This window comes from Myodes glareolus, chromosome 2 (assembly GCF_982192425.1).
Source record: "Myodes glareolus chromosome 2, mMyoGla1.1, whole genome shotgun sequence".
NCBI lineage: Eukaryota > Metazoa > Chordata > Mammalia > Rodentia > Cricetidae > Myodes > Myodes glareolus.
Window position 1 is genome coordinate 131,845,740 of NC_142027.1, and position 22,914 is coordinate 131,868,653.

The 22,914-nt window shown below is 47.0% G+C and overlaps 2 protein-coding genes across 3 annotated transcripts in view; one reads left to right on the forward strand and one right to left on the reverse strand.

Annotated features, from left to right (window-relative positions):
• The window catches only part of Svop (SV2 related protein), a 68,435-nt gene extending 56,113 nt beyond the window's left edge, over positions 1-12,322 (reverse strand). Inside the window, exon 1 of the mRNA XM_087903717.1 lies at positions 12,116-12,322. Coding sequence (XP_087759843.1) covers positions 12,116-12,150 — 35 coding nt within the window. The 5' untranslated portion in view covers positions 12,151-12,322. The remainder of the gene's footprint in view (positions 1-12,115) is intronic.
• Positions 1-22,914, forward strand: part of Usp30 (ubiquitin specific peptidase 30) — a 61,130-nt gene that overhangs the window by 13,857 nt on the left and 24,359 nt on the right. Inside the window, exons 1-2 of one of the 2 annotated variants that reach the window (XM_085680632.2) lie at positions 19,543-19,706; positions 21,691-21,800. In XM_085680632.2, the coding sequence (XP_085536758.2) occupies positions 19,624-19,706; positions 21,691-21,800 (193 nt within the window). In that variant the 5' untranslated portion in view covers positions 19,543-19,623. Of the gene's footprint in view, positions 1-19,542; positions 19,707-21,690; positions 21,801-22,914 lie in introns of those variants that run through there. The other variant, XM_048450008.3, reaches the window with a different exon arrangement.

Here is a 22,914-nt window from a genome sequence, read left to right on the forward strand (position 1 = left end):
TACAAGAGCTAGTTCCAGGACAGGCTCCAAAGACACAGAGAAACCCTGTTTTGAAAAACAAAACAAAAAAAAGGACAGGCTGGCCTCAAAGTCATGATCCTCCTGCCTCAGCTTCCCAAATGCTGGGCTTCCAGCTGTGCACAAACATGTTAGGCTCCAGCACAGGTGTTCTTACTCTATAGGCCAGTGTTTCCCTACGGAAACCAAGAGCACTTGGAGAGAGCTGCTTAACCACCCCAGCCCAGAGGCTCTACACCCCTGCATGGTGGCTCAGGGACTTCAAGCTCAAGAAGATGCTGACAGTGTCCACAGAAATTTGGAAACCACACTCCTGAATTCTAAGTCTGTCGTGGATATAAATTTTAGTTTTCTGTGGATTTCATTTGTTTTCCTGTTGTTGATTGACGAGCAGTGAGGTTGAATCTGAGAAACAGATGTCTAACTTGTGATCATATTCATTTTCTCCCTCACTCTGACCAGTTACCTGAGGAAAACGATCTGGGGGAAAGGTCTATTCTGGCTTGTGGGTTACAGGGACACAGTCTGTGATAGCGGGTGTGTGTCTGCAGGAGCTTGCCCACGACTGGGCAGACTAGGAAACAGACCCAAAGCAGGATCAGGCTGTAACCTAGAGCCCACACCAGGTGACTCAGTTCCTCCTGCCAGGCCCTACCTCCTAAACACTCTCCGATCTCCTAAGACATCTCCGGGAACTGGAGACCGGAGGTTCACACATGAGCCTGGCCTTGCAGGGCACGCTCCCATCACCATTCTGGTTTTCCACAGTTACCAGCAAATCTCCTGCCAAGCTCTACTCACTATTCTAAGGCTTCCCTAGCACAGAAGTCTTCTGCATTCCTGCCACAAACCAGTTCTGAAGCCCCAGAAGCCTCTGGTCAGGCTGAACGTGGCAGTGGGTCACTTCCGGGACCTGGTTTCTTATGGTGGCACCATTTCCCACAACTGTGATGAAGCAATGGATTTCTTTGGGCCCATGATCTGGGGGCAAATCACAGTGGCACAGCTGTGCTGGCCGGAGCTAACTCCCATTTGGAGGAATTAGAAAGGTTAAAGAAGGCCAGAACCAGGGCCCAGCTACCTATAAGCCTCAAGGCCAACTCCCCAGTGACTCACATCCTCAAGTTAAGCCCCATGTCCTAACAGTGCCACAGACTCTCAAACCCAAACCATCAACTGGAGACCAAATGTTCAAATGAGTAAGCTGGGGTGGGGGAACATTCCACCACAATAGTAATGTTCACAGACAGAGAGGGAGGGCGTCCATAAGGCCCATACCATGTTCTCTGCACCCACTCATGTGTGCCCACTCATGTGTGCTCAGCTTCACAGACGGTGAAGTTGAAGCATGAGAGGAACCACAACCTGCCCCACAGTCCTACAAAGTTAGCAGGTCTGGTTGACCCTGATGCCCAGCAATGGCTCTCAGCTGGGTCACCAATGGAGAAGTGAGGAGGAGTCAGGGCTCAGGCTACAGCCTCCCCAGTGGTTTGTCATGACCAGCTTTTATTTGCTTTGATATAAACTCTTACTTGTGTTGTCCTGGCTGGCCTGGAACTCATCACATGGGCCAGACTGGCCTTAACTTCCAGAGGTCCTCCTGTCTCTGCCTCCTAATTCCTAGGATCAAAGGGTACACTATCACACCTAGCTGGAAGTTTTTATTCTCGCCACTACACAATGAGTGTACAGCAAGGATCTTCTCATTGTAAGATTGAGTTCTTGCCCTGATGGCTCTCAGAATCTTTTAAGCAAAGACACACGGGGTGGGGTAGGGGTCAGGGAAGATTTGGGTGTTACTGAGGAAGCAGGTATGAAGGATTCAACGTGTTGGAGTCAGAAGTGGGGTTCCAGGGGAGATTGGAAGGTGTTCTGGAGGTCGTGACTGAATAACTGGTCTAGGTAGGGGTGTCCTCCCAGGGACATGAACAATGTTGGGAGACAGTTTCGATTCTCATAACTGAAGCTGAGAAGTAGAGGGGGCATTCAACGGGTAGGGACATAGCTAAATTCCCAACGGTGAGATCTGGTCTAAAATGCCAACCATGTCAAGGAGAAAAGCAAGGCTTACAGCTCGAACCTGGAGTGTCACTAGAAGGCCCGGGTTAAAGACTCACTCACCAGCCTCTGGAAGGTGGTGGGTCTGTGAGAGGAAGTTAGGTCATTGGAGGTAGACCCTTCAATGGTCCCGGGGGTCCCCACCACTTTCCTGGCAGTGTCTCTGTACTTTTTGGATGTTCTGAGGTGAGAGGCCTTCTTTGCCACACATCCCTGTTGCCAGGATGTGATTGTAATATCATCATTCTCGTAAGACAACAAAGTAAACTAGCCATGGGCTATCCCAAGACAATGGAGCCAGCCAATCATGGGCTATCTCAAGACAATGGAGACAACCAGCCATGGGTTATCCCAAAACAATGAAGACAACCAGTCATGGTTTATCCCAAGACAATGGAGTCAGTCAGTCATGGGCTATCTCAAGACAATGGAGACAATCAATCATGAGTTATCCGAAGACAATGAACCCAACCAGCCACAGGCTATCCCAAGACAATGGAGCCAATCGGCATGGATTAAGACCTCTGAAACCATAAACCAACTGTCTTTCATACCTTTTTTTGTTTTGTTTTGTTTTTCAAGTCAGGGTTTCTCTGTAGCTTTTGGTGCCTGTCCTGAAACTAGCTCTTATAGACCAGGCTGACCTTGAACTCACAGAGATTTCTGCCTCTGCCTCCTGAGTGCTGGGATTAAAGGCATGTGCCACCACTGCCCGGCTGTCTTTCTTACTTCTGAACTGTTTTCTTAGGTAATTATGTTGGAAATAAGAAAATCTTATGAACCTGAATGGATTAAAGAATGAAATAGACTCCACTAGTCACACAAGGACAGTCACCTAACCCGGCACAGCCAACTAGAGAGGTCACAACCAGGGGCCAGGAAGATGGCTCACCTAGGAAAAGGAGCTTGCTGCCATGTCTGTTAAACTGAGTTCCACCCCTCAGTCCCACAGGGTGGAAGGATAGAACTCACTGCCAAAAGTTGTTCTGGGATATCCATAAGCATCACATACACACACACACACACACACACACACACACACACACACACACACACACACACGAAGCAGAAATAATGTTTAAAAAAACTGTAAGAAATAGATAAATAAATAAATAAATAAATAAATAAATAAATAAATAAACAAGAAATCTGTGTCTGATTTTCGGAGGCGGTTGGAGGTTGGAGCCCCTGCAGAGCTCTGCAACTGTGTTCATCCCAACTGGCAGGAAAAATAGTTCAGTCACTGCAGGGATTTTCTGTTGTTTTTCCTCATCACAGAGCTTTCTTAACCCTTTGGCCACATAAACTGGTCTACACTAGGGCCAGTGATCCAGTGTAACCTGGTCTACACTAGGGCCCAGTGATCCAGCCTGGGGTGGAATCTGCAGCCCTGCCCCCACACTTGGAATGCGGAATGATTCCTCTCCCTGCAAACCTTTCTCCACAGAGGAAACACTGGACAACAAGGGCTGGGGTGTGGTTCAGGGCACAGCACGCGCCTAGCATGCTCAAGCCCTCCCTTGGTTCAGTTGTAACACCAAAATAAATGAGTTTTAGAAAGTGAGGGCTGGCAAGATGGCTCAGTGGGTAAAGGGGCTTGCTGCACAAGCTCTCAGCTGCACAGTCAATTCCTAGAACCCATGTGAAGGTAGACGGAGAGAACTGATTGTATACATTGTCCTCTGATCTACATATGTACGTTGTGGCGTGTGCATCGAAACACACATTATGTATACACACAATGATAGGTTCTCTGCCCCCTCCCCATAATAGGTTTCTCCAGCAATTCAGTTAAGCCAGATCAAGCCAAACTGAAAAAGTGTAACAGGTATATATGAGCAGAGCAACTCTGGACGTGTTCTCCGGTCCCAGAGATGGAGGCCAGAGAAGTCACACACGCAAACTAAAGCAAGGAGACTTTAGAGGTTGTAGGTGAGAGGTGATAACACAAGCTAAGCACTTCAGCGGGGGTGGGGGGGTGGGGGGGTGGGGGGTGGGCTTGGGCATTTGGTGGCAACAGGGGAGGAAGTCGCACTAGCTGCCAAGATGCGGAACTGGGCTTTTTTGGTGCCTTTCCTTTGTTCAGAGACTCTCAGAGTGGGTGGGGTTTGGAGAAAATAGAGAGAGGAATGGGGCTTTCTGGATCGTGCAGGAGTGAGCTGGAGGTTCCAACCGAACACATAGTAATAATAAAGCTTTCAAATGATAAATGCTACAAAATAAAAAAATTAGCTTCATGTCATCTATGGAGGATGGATGGAGACCGCTTATTTTTTTTCAGTTATGGCAAAATATATGTAACAAATTTGATCATCTTGCTGCTTGTGATAGCACACAGCTGTAACTCCTGAACTCAAGACACAGAAGAAAGAGGACCAGGAGTTCAAGGCCAGCCTTGGCTACCTAGTGAAGTCAAGGCCAGCTTGGACTGTATGAGACTCTGTATCCCAAAAAGCAAAGCAAAGAATTCCTGTTTTAACCATTTTCAGTTCTGTGGCATCGAGTGCAGTCACATGATGACGCAGCTGCCACCAGCACCCAGCTACACATCTTTTCAAATCCCCAAGTCTGTGACATCAGCTGCTGCTTCCTGTCCACCCCTTTCCCCACCAACTCCCTGGAAACCACCACTCCACTCTGTCTCTGGAAACATACCTGATCTGGGCACACTGGTCAAGCCACTGCACTGAGGACGCATGACTGGCCCTGACTTCAGGGTTCACTCCTGCTACCACAAGGTCCAGAATGTTTTTCCCTTTCAAGGCTGAACAGTATTCTAATTGACTAGATAGATATACCACACTTTATCTGTTAATGGATATAGGCTCTCTCCACAAGTTGGCTACTATTGATAACAAAATGATGCGCATGGATATACAAAGAGACTTCAGGGCCCAGGGCAGCTTGGTACACACCTGCCAAGATAGACTCAATAGAGACCAACCAGAAAGTAGGCCTGAGTCTCAGTTTACTCTAAGGCAACACCTGACTCCAGAAAAGACCACAAACTGGGACCACCCAGACACCACCCAGCGATCAGCGTCCAAAGGGGAAGTACCTGACATTCCAACTATTTGTAGACAGAATCACCTGATGTCCTGTCCAGCACACACTCATCCCCTTTCACCACACCACTAGACAAATGTCAATCAGGGGTCCCTCGCTCCAACCTCTGCTATGACAAAAAACCCACCCCAACTGAACTCGAGGCTCTCCTATCATGCCAGTGCATTGGACACGTGAGGAGTCCAAGTTCAAACTTGAATAAAGACTTTTTTGCTTTTCCATACAGGATTCGGTCTCTGTGGTGATATTTTGGGGCTCCCTGTGATCTGGGCATAATAAGGTCACATGTCCATTTCTTTGGGGCACACAGCCATCTCTCAGTAGCTATAGAAATTGATTCCGGAACCTTCCATGGAAATCATAGTCTTTGGGTACTCAAATGAAATGGTATGGGATTTGCACATGACGTCCACACATCCTCCTGTATACATTAATGGGCCCCTAAATTACTTACGGTTCCTGTCACAGGGTCAACACCATGGAAACAGACTGCCATTGAGAGAACAACAAAATCAGCCTTCAGATGCTGGTGAGGAAGCCATGCTCTTCTCTGTTCTGCACCCACAACTGGTCGATGCTGTGGATACAGACCCCGGCACGTAGAACCTGCTAGGGCAGGTAGATCCTAGTCTTGAGCTTCTGAGGCCCCACCACCCTGTTCCACAGCAGCCAGACCAGTTCCCATTCCTACGTACAAGGCAAGGAATTGTGGCCTTTCCCAGGGCTCATTGCCTGCGTCTTCTGGTTTGAGTTTTTGTTGGCTTAGGGCTTATGGTACCTAACTGGTGTATGTGAGAAAGGGCTGCAGCTGTTCGAGGCAATGTGAACAAGAGCCTCAGGAAGCCTTCGAGCAGGTGACTGCATGGTCTGACATCTGACCAAGGCTCCCTTGAGATGGAGGGATTGCTCAGCCGTTAGGAATACATGCTGCTCTTGCAGAGGACCTGAGATTGATGGCTCACAATGCCTATGACATCAGCTCCAGAAGACCCAATGTCCCCTCTGTCCTCTGTGGGCACCCACACTCATGTGCACATACTTACACAGAGACACATGCACACATAGAAAAAAATTTAATTAAATAAGTCTTAAGGGGAAAACCTTCCAGTGGATGTGCTGAGAGCAGGCTCTTAGGAAGCAAGGCCAAGAGTGGGGAGGCTAGCAAGGAGCTAAATCCTGTGGAGAACAGATGGGACGTGCCTGTGGGATCTAGAGACTGTGAGAGAAGCAGGCTGAAGTGTGGATGACACAGAGACACAAGAGCAGCAAGTGAGATTTCCCAAAGATTGAAAATGCTGGAGAAAGCCAAAGCACAACTCGAGGGTTTGGAATGGAGGTGTGGTCATAAGGGAATGAAGGTGTGGCCACCAGGGAATGGGGGTGTGGTCACCAGGGAATGGAGCTGTGGCCACGAGGGAATGGGGGTGTGACCACCAGGAAATGGAGGTGTGGCCACTAGGAAACAGGGGTGTGGCCACTAGGGAATGGAGGTGTGGCCACCAGGGGATGGGAGGTGGGGCCACTAGGGAATGGGGGTGTGGCCACCAGGAAATGGGGGCGTGGTCGGGCTATGGAGGTGTGGTCATCAGGGAATGAGAGGAATGCGATCACCAGGGAACAGAGGTGTGGTCACCAGGGAATGGAGGTGTGACCACTAGGGAATGGTGGTGTGGCCACTAGAGAATGGGGTGTGGTCACCAGGGAAATGGGTGTGGTTACCAGTGAATAGGGGTGTTGCTGTCAGGGAATGGAGTTGCTGAAAGAGGAGGGATTGTGAGGTCAAGTTCCAGGGCTGGAGCAGGTTTGATGGCTAAGGTCACTAACCCATCTTGCAGAGAATCAGGGCTGCTTCCAGCACTATGTCGTGAGAGGGCCACAACTTCCCCCAGGAACTCAATTCTAGGAGCTCTGAAGTCCTTTTCTGGCCTCTGAGGACTCCTACGCACATAGTGCACATAAAACTCACGCAGGCACACGCATTCACACACATTAAAATCAAGCTTTATTATTATCATTTTTTTTTTTTGTAAATTTTAAAAGCATTCGAATTCAGATGCATGTGGCCACACCCCTGCAGGCGTTTCGGCAAAGGCACTTACTCTATTCCATGAACAAAGTGAGGTCCAGGGGCCCAAGCCAAAGGAGAGGAGAACAAGAAATACCAGAAGCATTCGTTGGAGTGGCACTGCCCAGTGTCTTCCCCTGCTCCCAGATCAGGTTAACTATGTAGAGGTGGGCAGGCTCCCAACTTCACGGATGAGCACCTAGCCTTAGTAGGATGAGGTTAAAGGTCAAAAATCACCCCAGTGGTAAGCGTCAGAGGTAGGATTTGAACCCAGCACTGCCAGTTCCCCCATTTTGTCTCAGTTACTGAGGCCAAAGAAATGAACGAAGGACTCATTTGAGGTGTCAGATGCATGCTCAACCGCGAAGACAGGAAATGTAAAAGAGAAATGGTGGATGGAGTGAGTACTCAGAAGCTGGAAACTAACTTCACAGCATCCCGGAAGGCCCTGAGTGTCCTGGCTCTGTGCTTTTGGGGTCACCTCTAAAGATGTCCTATCAGCACACTCTACTGATGACTTCGAGACACATCATGCTCTTCCCACGCTGAGCTTTTCCTCACCAAGTCCCCTCTTTCTGGAATGTTCCACACTGCTACTGTGTTTCTGAAAGGAACCATACATTTGGAAGTTCTCCTCAATCTAAGTATCTAGAATCAGGATTCCTGCACAGTCCTTGGCTGGATGAGCATTTAAAACAGCTCTCATAGCTATGACTGCGACTCCATCAATGCTCGCCTACTCTCCCAGGCCAGGCCTGCGCGACAGAACCCGGGAAAGTACTGCAAGCTGCGCAGTTCCAGAAACATCTGAACATCATACACACCGAGGTAGCCCCTTGCCACAGGGAGTCAGTGAATCGTAGTGAGCATTTGAAGACGGGCAGGTTTTGTTTATCTATACTATATATTTGTCCTGGTCAGCTTGGACTATCAACTGGACATAGCTGAAGAGGGAGGCCAGGTTGGCCTGTGTGCCCTCTGTGGGGAACTATCTAGATTGTAAATTGACAGAGAAAGGTCCAGCCCACTGTGGGTGGCACCAGTCCCTGGGCAGGTGGTTCTGAGCTGTGTAAGAAAGCCAGATGGGTATAAGCTGGTCAGTGAGTCAGCAAGCAGCATCCTCCATGGTTCCTGCTGTACCTTGGTTGTCAAGTGACCTCCCCAGTAGGAAGCAATGCTGCCTGCAACAGCAAGTGTGCTGCTTCAAGTTCCTGCCGTGGCTTCCCTGAGTGCTGGTCCATGATGAGGAACAAGGGCTGGAGACGCCCTTCCCTCCTCTGTGATGCAGGCTGTCTTAGCACAGCCACAGAAATGTAACTAGAACAATATTATATTGCATAAATTATTTCACGTGTAATAATTCATATTAACCACATGTGGCCAGTGGCTACCGTACTGTGATTGTAGACTGCAACTCTTTCAAGGTATGGGCCATTTTATCTTAATACTTTGGGCCTTGATACTTTGTATCAAGGATGGCATGTATCAAAGTTAAACTATTGAGTGGTCAGGAATGGTGGCACACACTTTTAATCCCAGCACTCAGGAGGCAGAGGCAGGCAGATCTCTGTGAACTCTAGGACAGCCTGGTTCAGATAGTGAATTCCAGGAAAAGACAGAGTCATCTGAGGGCTGGAGATGTAGATCAGTGACAGAGTTCTTTCTTAGCATGCGTGAGACCCTGGGCTCCAGTCCCATCACCAAAAAGAAAAATCATCATCCTGGAAAAGGAAAATCTTCTGTGCGCGGGTACACGATAAGGAAGAACAGTACACAACTTTCACTTGCTCATTCCACACATGCGTGTTCCCAGCAGAAAGCGAGGAAGCAACAAGGGCCCTTGGTGGTCTCCACTGGGCCATGCCAGGGCCATGCAGCAGGGCCTACAGGCGCACCAGCCGTTCTTAGACACCCTTGCTCCCTCCCCTCTCCAACCCTGCAATCTGCTTAGAGGCTTAGAGCCTGTGAACACCCAACCTCCTGCAGGGCCCAGGCTGTTTCAGAGCCCACTTCTGCCAGCTCTCTGAATTTTTTTTTTAAACCATATTGCTCTCAGGAAATCTGTTGCCTGCAATCTGTGCATAATATATTCAGGGCATGGTTTGAGAAACAGCTAAGTCGTGATGTATAACCCACTCAGATTCACACGGCTGCCTGTTTCTTTCTCTTTTAGCTCCCTCGTTCTTAGAAACGGAGGTCAGCACAGTTACAGGCTAATTATGACTTCATTCAAGTGTATTTTGGGGTTTCTCTTTCAAAAAATTTTGGCTTTTTGTTTTTATTTACCTATACGTGTGCCTGTATGCCACATGTGAGGACAGAAGAAGGCATCAGACATCCAAAAACTGGAGTTACAGGTGTTTTTGAGAACATGGGTCCTGGGAATCAAACTCTGTCCCCTGAAAGAGCAGCAAGTGCTCTTAACAGCCGGACGGTCTCACCAGCCCCTGGGGTTTTTGAGCAGCCATTTTGGGGAGTCCAGCAGCACCAATCTACACAATTACTCTTTCTTTTCTTTTCTTTTCTTTTTTTTTTTTTAGTTTTTTTTGTTTGTTTGAGGTTTTTTTTGCTTTTTTTTTTTTTTCTTTTGGTTTTTCAAGACAGTTTCTCTGTAGTTTTGGAGCCTGTCCTGGAACTAGATCTTGTTCCAGGCTGGCCTCGAACTCACAGAGATCCGCTGGCCTCTGCCTCCCAATTAAAGGCATGAACCACTACCGCCCGGCATAATTACCTTTTATAAATGTTTCAGATGTAATGACAATAATAAATAACCAATGTCTATCACTTTGTGTAGTCAAGCACTTAGCACACATCTCATTTGACCTTCAGAATAAACATAAATCAAGTATCATGATAGTCATTTCTTCAGGAATTGAACCTGGGTACTCGAGTCTGCTACTCACACACCGAGCTGCTGTCCACTTGGCCCCAGCTAGAGAAACTGAGTCTTAAAAAGGCTAATTGATTTGAGATCAAGATTTGAACCCGAATCTGCCTGGTTAAGAGCCATTGTTCTCTGACAGTACACCATTTAATCTCTCCAATAGATACCACATATTCTGTCTATAGAATATTGAGACTGAGAATTTAAAAGCACCCTAAGGACCAAGATGGATACTATCTGCAAACTGTAATCCCTGAATCTACTTTGTGTGTATTGAATAATTGTAATATATTTAAATTTAAAATAAAATCAATTGTTATTATTATTAGTAGTAGTATCATTATTGTATTTTTGAGACAGGAAGGGGCTCAGGCTGGCCTAGAATGTGAACCCCTGAGCTTCGGTCCCTCCCTCAAGTGCTGGGATTCCAGAGCTGCATCTCTAGACCCAGCCTGAATTAATTACAGTTTCCCTGTACTCACCATCTCCTTCTGTATATTAGTGCTGGGGGTGGGATCCACGACCTTGCAAACGGGGGGGGGGCGCTCTGAATGAGCCACACCACGGCTCCCTGTTTGCACTCTTTTTTAGTTATGAAAAGAATCAGTAAGTAATGTCATATCTATATATTAGTAGATCAAAGGCACTTATGTCTTTTGCCAAATTCACGTGCTCTGAGAGTGCTTGGAAATTCATTCCACTAAAGCTGACATTCTAATATATGTATTCTGTTTCAATTTGTGGATTATTTTTTTATTTGGAGTAATTGTTTGGCTCACTCAGTGAGAGTGATATGGGTTCTTTGAGGGATCTGTTCTCTGACATTTATGTTTTTGTGTATGGTACATGGACGTTGGGATATTAGAAGTGCGTACCCTTTAACATTGTAAAATAAAGCTGTCATTAGTTCGGGGGTATTTTGGATCTAATAACAAAAGCTAAAAAGTACAATTTCAATTAATAAAAACTGAATAATGATAATTAATTTTCCGTGATTTGGGAAGTAAATATGACAACCCCACAGGTACTCAGAGTCTCAGAGAAGCCGGATCAGTCACTCGAAAAGCTGGGAGAATTCTTCAGTAGCTTGAGTTGGGGGGACCCATACCATTTTTAAAGTCAGTCAAGTACACACAGGCCAACAATAACCAGTCCTTCCCAACAGACCCAAATGGAATTGACTTCCACCTCCCAGATGGCTAGTGACTCTAAAAAATTAAAACAGGAACCTCTGGAAATATTCTCTTTATTCTTAATTATCCCCACTCAGACTCTTGGAATTTGCTTAACAAATCAGTATTGCTTGTGGCAGGAAAAATGCCTGCAACCCCCGCAAGGCCTCGATCCTTCCCACTGCCTGTGTTCCCCCAAGAGTCTTAGAGGGAACTGTATCATCCCCCCACCCCAATTCCCGACCTCAGAGGAATGCATTCCTAGCGCTGCTTTCAGTGCTGAGGCTTACTCCAGCCAGCTCTTCCCCAAACCCTTCATTCAGAAGGCGAGAGTCTCCAGCCAGTCACTTCTCACAGCCCTCTCATTCACAGGCTTTACAAACAAGGACTGCCCCAGCCTGGGAACATCCTTGCTGTTAAGAAAGCAGTTTGCAACATCACATCGGTCCTTCCCAAAAGACCTTGTAGGGGAAAAAATCAGGAATTGCAGAGTATGAGGGAAAGGCTGATAAGGACAGGTATCACCCCACATTTCCAAACAACATCCAGCACGTTCACATAGCATAGACCTCAAAACCCCTTCAGGGTTGAGAGCGATTTTCAAGGAAAAACACGGAAAACTAAGGATTCTCACAAGGTCCTGACAGATACGGGGCGGGCGGGGGGGGGGGTGGTAGGTAATGAATCAGAAACAGAAGCTTGGCTAGGAAAATGGCTTTTCTCCTCCAGGCCCAATTCTTCCGTCTGTAATAGCATTTTCCAATTCAAGAGGCCGTGCGGGGATGCACCCCTGCAGGCTTTGCTCTTCTAAAGGGCACCCCGCCTGCCTCCCTTCGCCCCCGCGGTACTCACGGCAACTGCCTGAGCTGGAACAGGTCCTCCTCCATGTCCTCGCTGCGCCAGGGCGAGCCTGGGCATGGCCCTTACATGGTGGAGCAGCGCCGGCGTGCCGGCTTTCAGCACCGGGATGCTGGACAGCTCCACCGCTTCCTCCCCGGGCAGCGGCTGGGGGAGGGAACCCTACCCGGGAGACAAAGCCGCCGCCGCCAGGAGACCGACGGGAGTGGGCGGAGGACGAGGGGAGGGCTGCGCGGTAGAGGGGGCGGGGCGAGCCCTGCTGCTCCCAGGAGCCCACGGTTCGCTGACTGGGGGTGTCTGCGGGGGCACCCCAGCCTGCCAGATGATGCCTCTGAATGTTTGTAGGATTTGTTTTTAGTGCTGTTGGTATGATGTTCTGGAAGATTAAGCTCTGGGATGGAGTATAGGTTTTTGGAAATGTACACCATGTATTACACCACTGTGTGCTGAACACCTACTGAGTGCCAGTCACAGTAACAGGCTGTTGACAGAACAGAGCTGAGGGCCTGATGACATGACCCTACGAAAGGAACATGTTGGGTACGGAAGGTCAGAAGGCAGAAAGGTTACTTGCATGTTCTTCACAGTCTGACTAGAACTTCAGCCCCTTCGATTTTCAAGCATATATCTCAGGTGCCCAGAAGAATGTGCCTGGCACACAGAACGTCCTTAGTAAACATCCATCCTGGCAGGCTGTGGAGGCACAAGAGAGGGTTAAACAGGAGGAAAGACCCCTGGGTTACTAACGAGCTCAAGGACAGATGGGTACATATCAAAACTGTGTCTCAAAACTGGCGTGGTGGTGCACAACCTTGATCCCAGCACTTGGAGGCAGAGGCTGGTGAATCTCTGTGAGTTCCAGACCAGCTAGGGCTACAGAGTGAGATGCCATAGAGGGAGGGAGTGTGTGTGTGTATGTGTGTGTGTGTGTGTGTGTGTGTGTGTGTGTGTGTGTGTGTGAGAGAGAGAGAGAGAGAGAGAGAGAGAGAATAGCAACAGCAAGCAATCCTCAATTCAAATTGTCCATAATCACATGACTCCTTCCAAGGCTGTTGAGCCTACTGGGGATGGCCTGGTGTCTGGATACTTAAAGAGCTCGTCAGAAGTCTAGAGTGGAAACTTCTGGCCCTTGTGTGAAGAAATGGAGAAATAATTCAACTGCCAAGATGGCAGCTTCCCATGTGTGAGAGCCATGACTGGAATGAAGATCACAGGGACAGAGGAGAGAAACATCTTTTTCTAATTGTTTACAGTTTATGCATGTATGCACATGTGTCTGTGTGGGGGTGGGGTGCCTCTAGAAGTCAAAAGAAGATATTTGATTTCCTGGAACTTGAGTTTCAGACCCTCAACACAGACCCCCTGGAATCAATGAAAGTGTTCATAGTTACTGAGCTAACTTTCCAGCCCTTTAAAATATGTTTTTTTTTTATTGTATGTGAATGAGTGTTTGCCTCCATGTATGTATGTGCACCATGTGCATGCAGTGCTTACAGAGGCCACAAGAGGGCATCAGATCCCTTGGAACTGGATATACAAATGGTTATCAGCTACCATGTGGGTGCTGGGAATCAAACTCAGGTTCACTGGAAGAGTAGCCAGGGCTCTCAACCATCTCTATCATCCCCTCCCCTCAACAATTTTATTCTTTTTCTTTTTTTTAAACTTTATTGTTAACAAACTAGATGAGTTGGTCCAGGGTACAAGGACACCAATCTGAGAACTGGAAGTCATTGTTATTTAACACGTCTTCAAGTTCAAGACATAGAGAGACAGGCAGACAAACAGACAACACACACTCAAGAAGAACCCCGAGCCAGGTGTGGTGGTGCAGGCCTGTGACCCTCACCCTTGGGAGACTGTCAGGTCAGCAGAGTGAGACTTTGTCTCAACACCATAAAAGCCGAGGGCTGGAGAGATTGCTCCATGGTTAGAGCACTTGCTGCTCTTTTAGAGAACCTAAGTTCGGTTCCCAGCACCTACTTCACATGACTCACAACTGCCTGTAACTCCAGTTCCAAGGATCTGATGCCTTCCAGTTACCTAAACACAAATGTGTGTGAACGCACCCACACATACACAATGCACATACACAATAAAAAATTAAATTAAATGGAAACAACAAAAGCTAAAAACTAAACATTCAAACAAAACCCTTGACAATCTGGAGCAGAGTGTTCCAAACACCCAGAGTGTTCCATTTTTGTTTTTGTTTTTTGAGGCAGTTTTTCTCTTTATACAGGCTGACCCAGAACTAACTCTGCAGACCAGCTTGGCTGATCTACCTGCTTCTTCACCCAGGGTGTGGTTTTGTTGTTGTTGTTGTTTTTGTTTTTTGTTTTGAGACAGGATTTCTCTATAGCTTTGGAGCCTGTCCTGGAACTCACTTTGTACCCAAGCTTGGCTGATCTACCTGCCTTCTTCATCCAGGGTGGGTTTTTTTTTGTTTTGTTTTGTTTTTTTGAGACAGGGTTTCTCTGTAGCTTTGAAGCCTGTCCTGGAACTCACTATGTAGCCCAGGCTGGCCTCAAACTCACAGAGATCCGCCAGTCTCTGCCTCCCAATTGCTGGGATTAATCCCAGGGTGTTCTTAACCTCCATTGTTTCCAAGATTCGTCACAAACATTTCCATGAAACAGGTTATGGTCTGTCTCTGTGACATGAGGAAACTGGTCTTAGAACTGTAAAGAATTCACACAGACACTCGACCAGGTAGGGGTCGATCTGAACTTAAAGATCTGTTTCTAAGGACTGCATCCTCATGTTCCAGGCTCTCTTGGAGATTCCCAAACAAAATCACCCGTTGTGGGGATAGGTGGAGGGATGGGAGGAGGGGAGAGAGTGGGAACTGGGATTGGTATGTAAAACGAAAAAACATTGTTTGTTTTCTTTTTTAAAAAAATAAAATAAAATAAATTTAAAAAAGAAAAAAAAATCTGAGTTACTAAAACACCAGATAATGATGGGGAAACCTGTCTGCCAGACATTCTTCAGGACGTAGAAAAATGTAACTAAAAACTGCCAATATAGGCAGAACTGTCTTTGAAATTTCCTGCTTCATGGAAAAGTCTGCTGGATACTATGGGCCTGTAGGCTGAAGATGGATGCCCCAGTGGTATAGAAGAACTTTGGGTGACTCTCCAGGCAGCGAGAAGTCTCTGTCAATTCTGAAGTTTTAGAAATTGCTTACAATAAACTTACTGTTTTCTTAGGTAATATTATATTCTGGAAGTCTTTGATGAAGTTAAAGAATAGATGGATAGTTATAGTTACAGTTTCCCTTAGATATGATAAAAGATAAAGTAGATATAAATATTATAGCTATAATTCTTGCTTGATACCTGTCTTTTCTGGGGGTGGGGTTCAAAACAGGGTTTCTCTGTAGCTTTTGGAGCCTGTCCTGGAACTAGCTCTTGTAGACCAGGCTGGTTTCAAACTCACAGAGATCTGCCTGCCTCTGCCTCCCGAGTGCTGGGATTAAAGACATGCGCCACCACTGCCTGGCTACATGTCTTGTTATATGTAATTTTACTATGTTAAAATTAAAACAGAAAAGGGGAGGTGATGTGTGATTTCCCTCTGTACACCGTGATTACCATTGATTAATAAAGAAAACTGCTTTGGACCTATAGCAAGGTAGAACTTAGTTAGGCATGGAAAGCTAGGCTGAATGCTGGGATGAAAAAGGGCAAACTCCAGAACCATGGAGTTGCTACCAGAGAGAGATTGCTAAAATTTTGCTGATGGTGATGCACAGATTGATGGAGATGGGTTAAATTAAGATGTAAAAGTTAGCCAATAAGAAGCTAGAGCTAATGGGCCAAACAATAATTTAAATAATATAGTTTCTGTGTGATTATTTCAGGGCTAAGCGGTGGGGAACTAACCAGTGGCCGTCCTTGCAACAAGACAACTTGAATAAACTCAAAACTGAGAAACCAATTATAATGTGATAGCTTGCATTAGTGTGACAAATTACCTGAGATAAAGACTTAGAAAGTGTGTGTGTTTGTGTGTGTGTGTGTGTGTGTGTGTGTGTGTGAGTAGTGTGGGGGTAGTGTGTAGTGTGTGTGGGTAGTGTGTGTATGTGGGGGGAGTGTGTGTGTGTCTGTGTCTGTGTGTGTGGGGAGTGGGGGAGTGGGGGAGTAGTGTGTATGTAGTATGTGTGTATAGTGTGTGTAGTGTGTATATGTGTGTGTGTATGTGGGGGGTAGTGGGGGGTAGTGGGAGGTGAGTAGTGTGTGTGTGTGTGTGTGTGTGTGTGTGTATGACTTGCAATGCAAACACTGGTCTTCTCAATGATAGACTTCTCAATGAGTCTGTCATCTTCTCAATGATAGACTCAAACACTCTTGAGTTACTATGTGACCCAATGATAATTAGCTTTGTCAACTGAACACAACCTAGAGTCACCTGGGAGGGAAGTGACTCTCAAAGGGAGTGGTCTACATTAGTGTGCCCTAGTGGCTTTATTTTTATTTTATTTTCATTATTATTATTTTGTTTTTCTCAAGACAGGGCTTCTCTGTGTAGTCCTGGCTCACCTAGGTCATGCTCTGTAGATCAGGCTGGCCTCAGACCCAAAGATCCACCTGCCTCTGCCTCCTGAGTCCTGGGATTAAGGCGTGTGTCACCACCACCCAGCTGTCATTCTGCTCTTGGATACTGATGTTTTGTGACACACCACCTGAAGGTCCCACCACTGTGGCTCCCCCCAAACAGTAGCCTGTAAGTTGGAACTGTGAGCTGAAAGAAACTCTTCATTCCCTCGGGTGCTTTGCATCAGGATAGTTCATCACTGCGAAAGAAGTGAAACTAGAACAGACCTGCACTGGACTCTTGTCTCTAAACTCAATGTATTCCAAAAGCAAGAACTCGAACAGATACCTGTGCACCAATGTTTAAAAGCAACACCATTCTCTGAAGCTGAGAGGGGAACCCGGAATGTAGCTCAGTCAGGAGAGTGCACAACTAACATGCATGGGTTCAATTCCCAACAGTGCACAAAAGTGGCCATGGTGGCACACACTTGTATTTGGAGGAGGAGGCAGGAAGACCAGGATTTCAAGATCATCAAACATGTGTTCATTCACAAAGAATGAAGTGTGATAGCAGCTGCACTGCAGACGCACCTTGAAAACATTATGCTAAATGAAAAAAGCTGGGCATAAAAGGTTCAGAAGTTGACCAGGCGGTGGTGACGCGTGCCTTTAATCCCAGCACTTGGGAGGCAGAGACAGGCGGATCTCTGTGAGTTCGAGGCCAGCCTGGTCTACAGAGGAAGTTCCAGGACAGGCTCCAAAGCTACAGAGAAACCCTGTCTCAGAAAACAAAAAACAAAAACAAAAAAAAAAGCTTCAGAAGTTAAGAGCATTGACTGGTCTTGCAGAGAACCTGGGATCAATTCCCAGCACCCACATGGTGGCTCACAACCATCTGTAATGAGATCTGGTGCCCTCTTTTGGCCTGCAGACACACATGGAGACAGAACACTGTATCCTTAATATTTTTTTAAAGGTCAGATGGTATTGAATTCACACAGCACGTAGAAATGACAAATCCATAAAGACAAAATGTAAAGTAGATGCTATGGAGAGGTTGGAAAATAACTCTTTGATTTAAAAGTTATACAGAAGATAGAGTGTGTTCCTTGTATCACGGAACTAGGGCACTTATAAACTGGGCTGACAAGATGGCTCAGCAGGGAAGAGTGCTTGCTACCAAGCCTGATTACCTGGGTTTGAACCCACATCATGGTGGAAGGAGAGAACAAAGTCCCTCAAGTTGTCTTTTAATGTATCACATTATGACACATTCTTCCCCAGTAAATAAATGTATTTTTTTTTTATTGGCTAAAGGTTGTAAAATGGCTCAGTTGCTATGGAAAACAATATAAACTGGTCTGAAAAGTAATTACCATATAAATCTGTGATCTTGCTGGGCGGTGGTGGCTCACGCCTTTAATCCAAGCACTTGGGAGGCAGAGACAGGCAGATCTCTGTGAGTTCAAGGCTAGCCTGCTCTACATATCGAGTTCCAGGACAAGCTCCAAATGGTACAGAGAAACCCTGTCTCAAAAAAATAAAAAATCTGGGGGCTGGAGAGATGGCTCAGAGGTTAAAAGCACTGAGTGCTTTTCCAGAGGTCCTGAGTTCAATTCCCAGCAATCACATGGTAGCTCACAGCCATCTGTAATGAGATCTGGTGCCCTCTTCTGGCCTGCAAGCATACTGTATCCATAAATAAATAAATAAATAAACAAACAAACAAACAAATAATAAATAAATAAATCTTTTTAAAAAATCTGTTATCTCATTACTTGGTACAGATCCAGAAGGACTGAAAATGAGACTGTGTTTATTGCCAAGAAATGGGAACAACTTGAGTGTCCACTGAGAAGAAGATAGAGGAGAGGAGCTAGTACTTACAATGGAATGTTATTTTGCTATAAAAAAGACTTTATACCAAGCGAACTAAGCCAGTCACCAAGAGTCTTCCCATGAGAGTACTGGAGACAGCCAACCTGGTAGGATCAGAAATGGAAGGTACTTCCTAGGGTGAAGGAGGAGGGATAGGGAGAGTTGCTCAAAACACACACAGTTTTCAGAAGAGAAACAGTTTCTCTTCTGTCACACAGAAACGTGTGTTGCTGACAGGAATCATAAATGTATTTATTTATTATACATTTGGCAGCGATTCATCAGTTGATATTATCTGTTTTGTGTCCATGTTTTGCTGTTTTTAAGAGTGATTCTAGGAACCTTTATGTAGGACTTTGTAGGGAGTATGAACCTAATAGAAACATTTTTTAAACACCGCATTTTAATTTATTGTGTGTGCACATGCATGTGTGTGCATGTGTATATGTGTGTACGTGTTCCAGAACGTATATGCGTGTTTTTGTGTGTGTATATCTGTGTGTGTGTGTGTGTGCGTGCGCGCGCGCGCGCGCGCGCACCCGAGCACATTTAGGGAGGTCAGGATAACTTTGGTTCTCTTTTCCCGTATGGTCCTAGGGACTGAAGTCAGGTTGTGAGATCTGGGCGTTGCAGGTGCCTTTAGGTGCAGGGCCTTTTTGCCAGTCCACAATTTTTTTTTAAATCAAAGATGGAACCATCTAATTTTTAAATTTCTCAGTTTAATAGCAGCCTTTCCACAAGAAACATGACCCAGGCTCTGTCCTGAAGGCGGAGCGCCTGCGTTTCTGAATGAAGCCTGAGCTTATAGCTTATAGCTTCTGAAGCAGTACACAGCCCGGAAAGCCCCCCTTAGCAACGAATCAGGCCGCGGTTGCTAAGGGAAAAGGAATCGGTAAGAGCTTGTCCGTCCACTATTGCGGTCCGGTAGCAGCAACTTCCGGTTCGTCGTTCTGTCTTCCCCCTCCGAAACAGAGTCGCTTCCGCGGGTTCCGCCGCCTTTGGAACCTCGCGCACTGGGATCCTCATTACGCTGCTGCGGGCGGGGGGCGGCGGCTGTCGGCGGTGGTGGCGGCGGCGGCCGTGATGCTGAGTTCCCGGGCGCAGGCGGCGAGGACGGCGGCCGACAAGGCCCTCCAGCGCTTCCTGCGCACCGGGGCGGTCGTCAGGTGAGCGGGCGGAGGATGGCGGGTCCGGGGCCTCCAGGCCTGCGCCAACCGGGCTGAGACAGACGCCGCGGCCCAGCGCTGCCTTGTCGTCCCTGCAGTGGCCGCGGCCTGCGAGGTCCCGCATCCTTTTCGGTGACCCCAGACCCGGACCCCAGGCCCTCAGTCTTCCCAGGTCTGCACGCCCCCTCCAGTTTGTTGCATGTCAGTCTTCCACCTATGCCCTCCTGGCAGTTCTCACTTCTACGTCTCAAACTGCGCCGGTCTCCAAGCTATCGCAGCCCCTCAGCTGCTAAGCTGCTCAGTCTGTAACTACTTAAGGCTCTTCGTTCCTGCTAGGACCCCTGCGTGCACCCAGCCTGTTTACATCTATCTTCCCAAGGCCTGGGACCACACCCCCATTGCTCACCCTGACTGCTGGGTCGGACCTGTTGCTTGGGTTGTCTTCCTGGGATATTGGGGCAGCTCTAACAGCGCCTTACCCTCCTTGGAAGCCGCCAGTGCCCAACCCGTCCTTAGCGATGAGAACTAAGCCTTGCATAGACCTTGCCTGTGGCCTAAATGTTGCCCTGAGAGCAGCACTGGCCTCAGCTGACTCTTCGCACTCCAGACTTTCCTACTCTTCCCTATGATACCATTCTGTAGAGGAACCAATCAGTCCACACTCTGTTTTTTTGTTTGTTTGTTTTTTAAGCCAATTTCTGTGCCATTCTATGGACTCATCCTGGAAGAACAAATATTGATTTGAAATTCACGACTAGCTGTGATGTCGGAGAATGCTGGCCATTGCCGACGGTTACTGTTGTCCCTAGTGCCCCTTCTCAGTGAGTGCTTATTGAGCTGAGATACACATTCATGCAGTCAGGGTGGGGATATAGCTCAGTGGTAGATCACTCGTGTATCAGTCCTTGGTACTGAGGGGAAAATCAACTTCATAGAGTCCAAACATTAGAGTAAGAATGTATTACATGTCCGCATACAACATGTATGTGGATACATGTTGCACATACGTGTGATTTGCCTTAAAATTGTGTTTTGGATAGTACCGCGGTTTCCTTATCTGTAGTAGAATCGTACTGACGTTTAAGTCAAGCGTGAAATGAAGAACTCTTTAATCTTAACGAATTTACAGAAGATCCCCCTTGTATTGTTCAATATTCCCACAGAGAAATCCATTTCTAAACCCAGGCATGATGCCACAGCTCTGTCATTCTAATTGCTCAGGAGGCTAAGGTAGAAGGACTCTTGAGTTCAAAGCCAGCCTGGGCTACAGAGTGACTTAGGGAGACTCTAATCTAAAAAACTAAGTAACTAAGTAAATAGGGAGAGTCTGGGGAAATGGTTCAGGTGTTCAAGAGCTTACTGCCCAAGCAGCAAGTGTGAGGAGCGGAGTTCAGATCACCAGAAGCTGTGTGAACACCAGGTAGCCTGGCATAACCTGCACTTGGCCTGGGAGAAGCATGGGAACCTGAGCGGCTGTGCCAGTGAACTCTGCGTTCCAATGAGAGGCTCAGCCTGAAGGGACTGATGATGAGGACACCGGTGTCAGCCCCTCTCCCACTGGTGTGAGCCCCTCTTGGTACTTAAGCATCCTGATTTTCAAGACACAACCTTTCTTCCTCCCTCTTTCTTCCTTCCTTCCTTCCTTCCTTCCTTCCTTCCTTCCTTCCTTCCTTTCTTTCTTTCTTTCTTTCTGTTTTTCAAGACATGGTTTCTTTGTGTAGCCCTGGCTGTCCTGGAACTCCCTATACAGACCAGGCTGGCTTTGAAGTCAGAGATCTGCCTGCCTTTGCCACCCTAGTGCTGGGATTAAAGACTTATGTGTCTGTGGCCTGCTTTAAGACAATCTGATTGGTGTATATTACCTTAGGTTTAAAACTTGCTTCTGGGTGGATTATTTTGACAAAGTATCATTCTCCCTGCCAGCGTCTGTGAACCCACCTGCTGCTATGAAACAAAATGACAGTAAATGTCTTTTCTTTTTTAGATATAAAGTCATGAAGAACTGGGGAGTGATAGGCGGAATTGCAGCTGCTCTTGCAGCAGGAATATATGTTATTTGGGGTCCCATTACAGAAAGGAAGAAGCGGAGAAAAGGTATTGGTTTGACTTGAGTCCCTCTTGTCTGAAAGGGATTGGGTAGTTGGTCCTCTCGTATTTTTTTAAAAAGATTTATTTATTTATTACATATTCAATGTTCTGCTGGCATGCTTGCCTTCAGGCCAGAAGAGGGCACCAGATCTCATTACAGATGGTTGTGAACCACTATGTGGGTGCTGGGAATTGAACTCAGGACCTCTGGAAGAGCAGCCATCTGTCTAGCTCCCTAGTCCTCTCATCTTTAAAGTGAGGACCGTGGTCTGTGAGGGGGAACTCCCCACTCTGATGTGAGAAGGCTCTGGTTTAGCACTTTTTTGCACTTGATTTTAAGACATGTTTTGTGCTTGCTTGGTGGCTCATGCCTGTAATTCCAGCACTTAGTGCTGGAGCAGGAGGATGCCATGCCATGAGTTTGAATCCAGCCTGTGCTGTACAGCAGTACCTGGCCGGGCAGTGTTACATAGGCAAGACCTGGGTGGAGTTGGGGGTGGGGTGAGGAGTGGGGAGGGCAAGGAGGCATGCTTTGTAATTATGTTTCAAGTGGCTCAATTGTCTGAGGGTCTCATTAATGTGTAATTATATTTTCAGCCCTGCAGCTGACTGACTACATCAAAGGAGTGGTTTTCCTGAGAGAGAGGAGGGAAGGGGAGAGCCGGGATGGATGGAGAGAGTGGGGAGGAGGAACCCAAGTCTATCACAAACTCTGATCCTTGTTCAATAAGGAGATGGTTGTAGAGAATTTTATTTGTGTTTTCATGGATGTTTGAGAATTTTCATATTAAAGTGTTTCTTAACAAGGCTCAGAGCCCAGGAGGCTGAGGCAGGAGGCTCTGAGATTGAGGCCAGCCTAGGTGCTTAAGGACTGAGTTCATGACTTTTGGCAGAAGAGGGAAAGAGGGCATCCTGTCAGCTGGTGCTGCTGTCTTTGCAGACAGACTGACCAGAATCAGTGTCTTTCTTGGTCGCTGTGGCAAGAACAAAAGCATTGTCCCAGGAGGCAGTTGAGTTGCCAGCTGCTGTGGGGAGTAAGGAGGAAGGCGTGGCTACTGCTTTTGTTCATTTAATATCTGTGCCAGGCACCTGGATGGATTTCAGAGTGAACACAGGACAG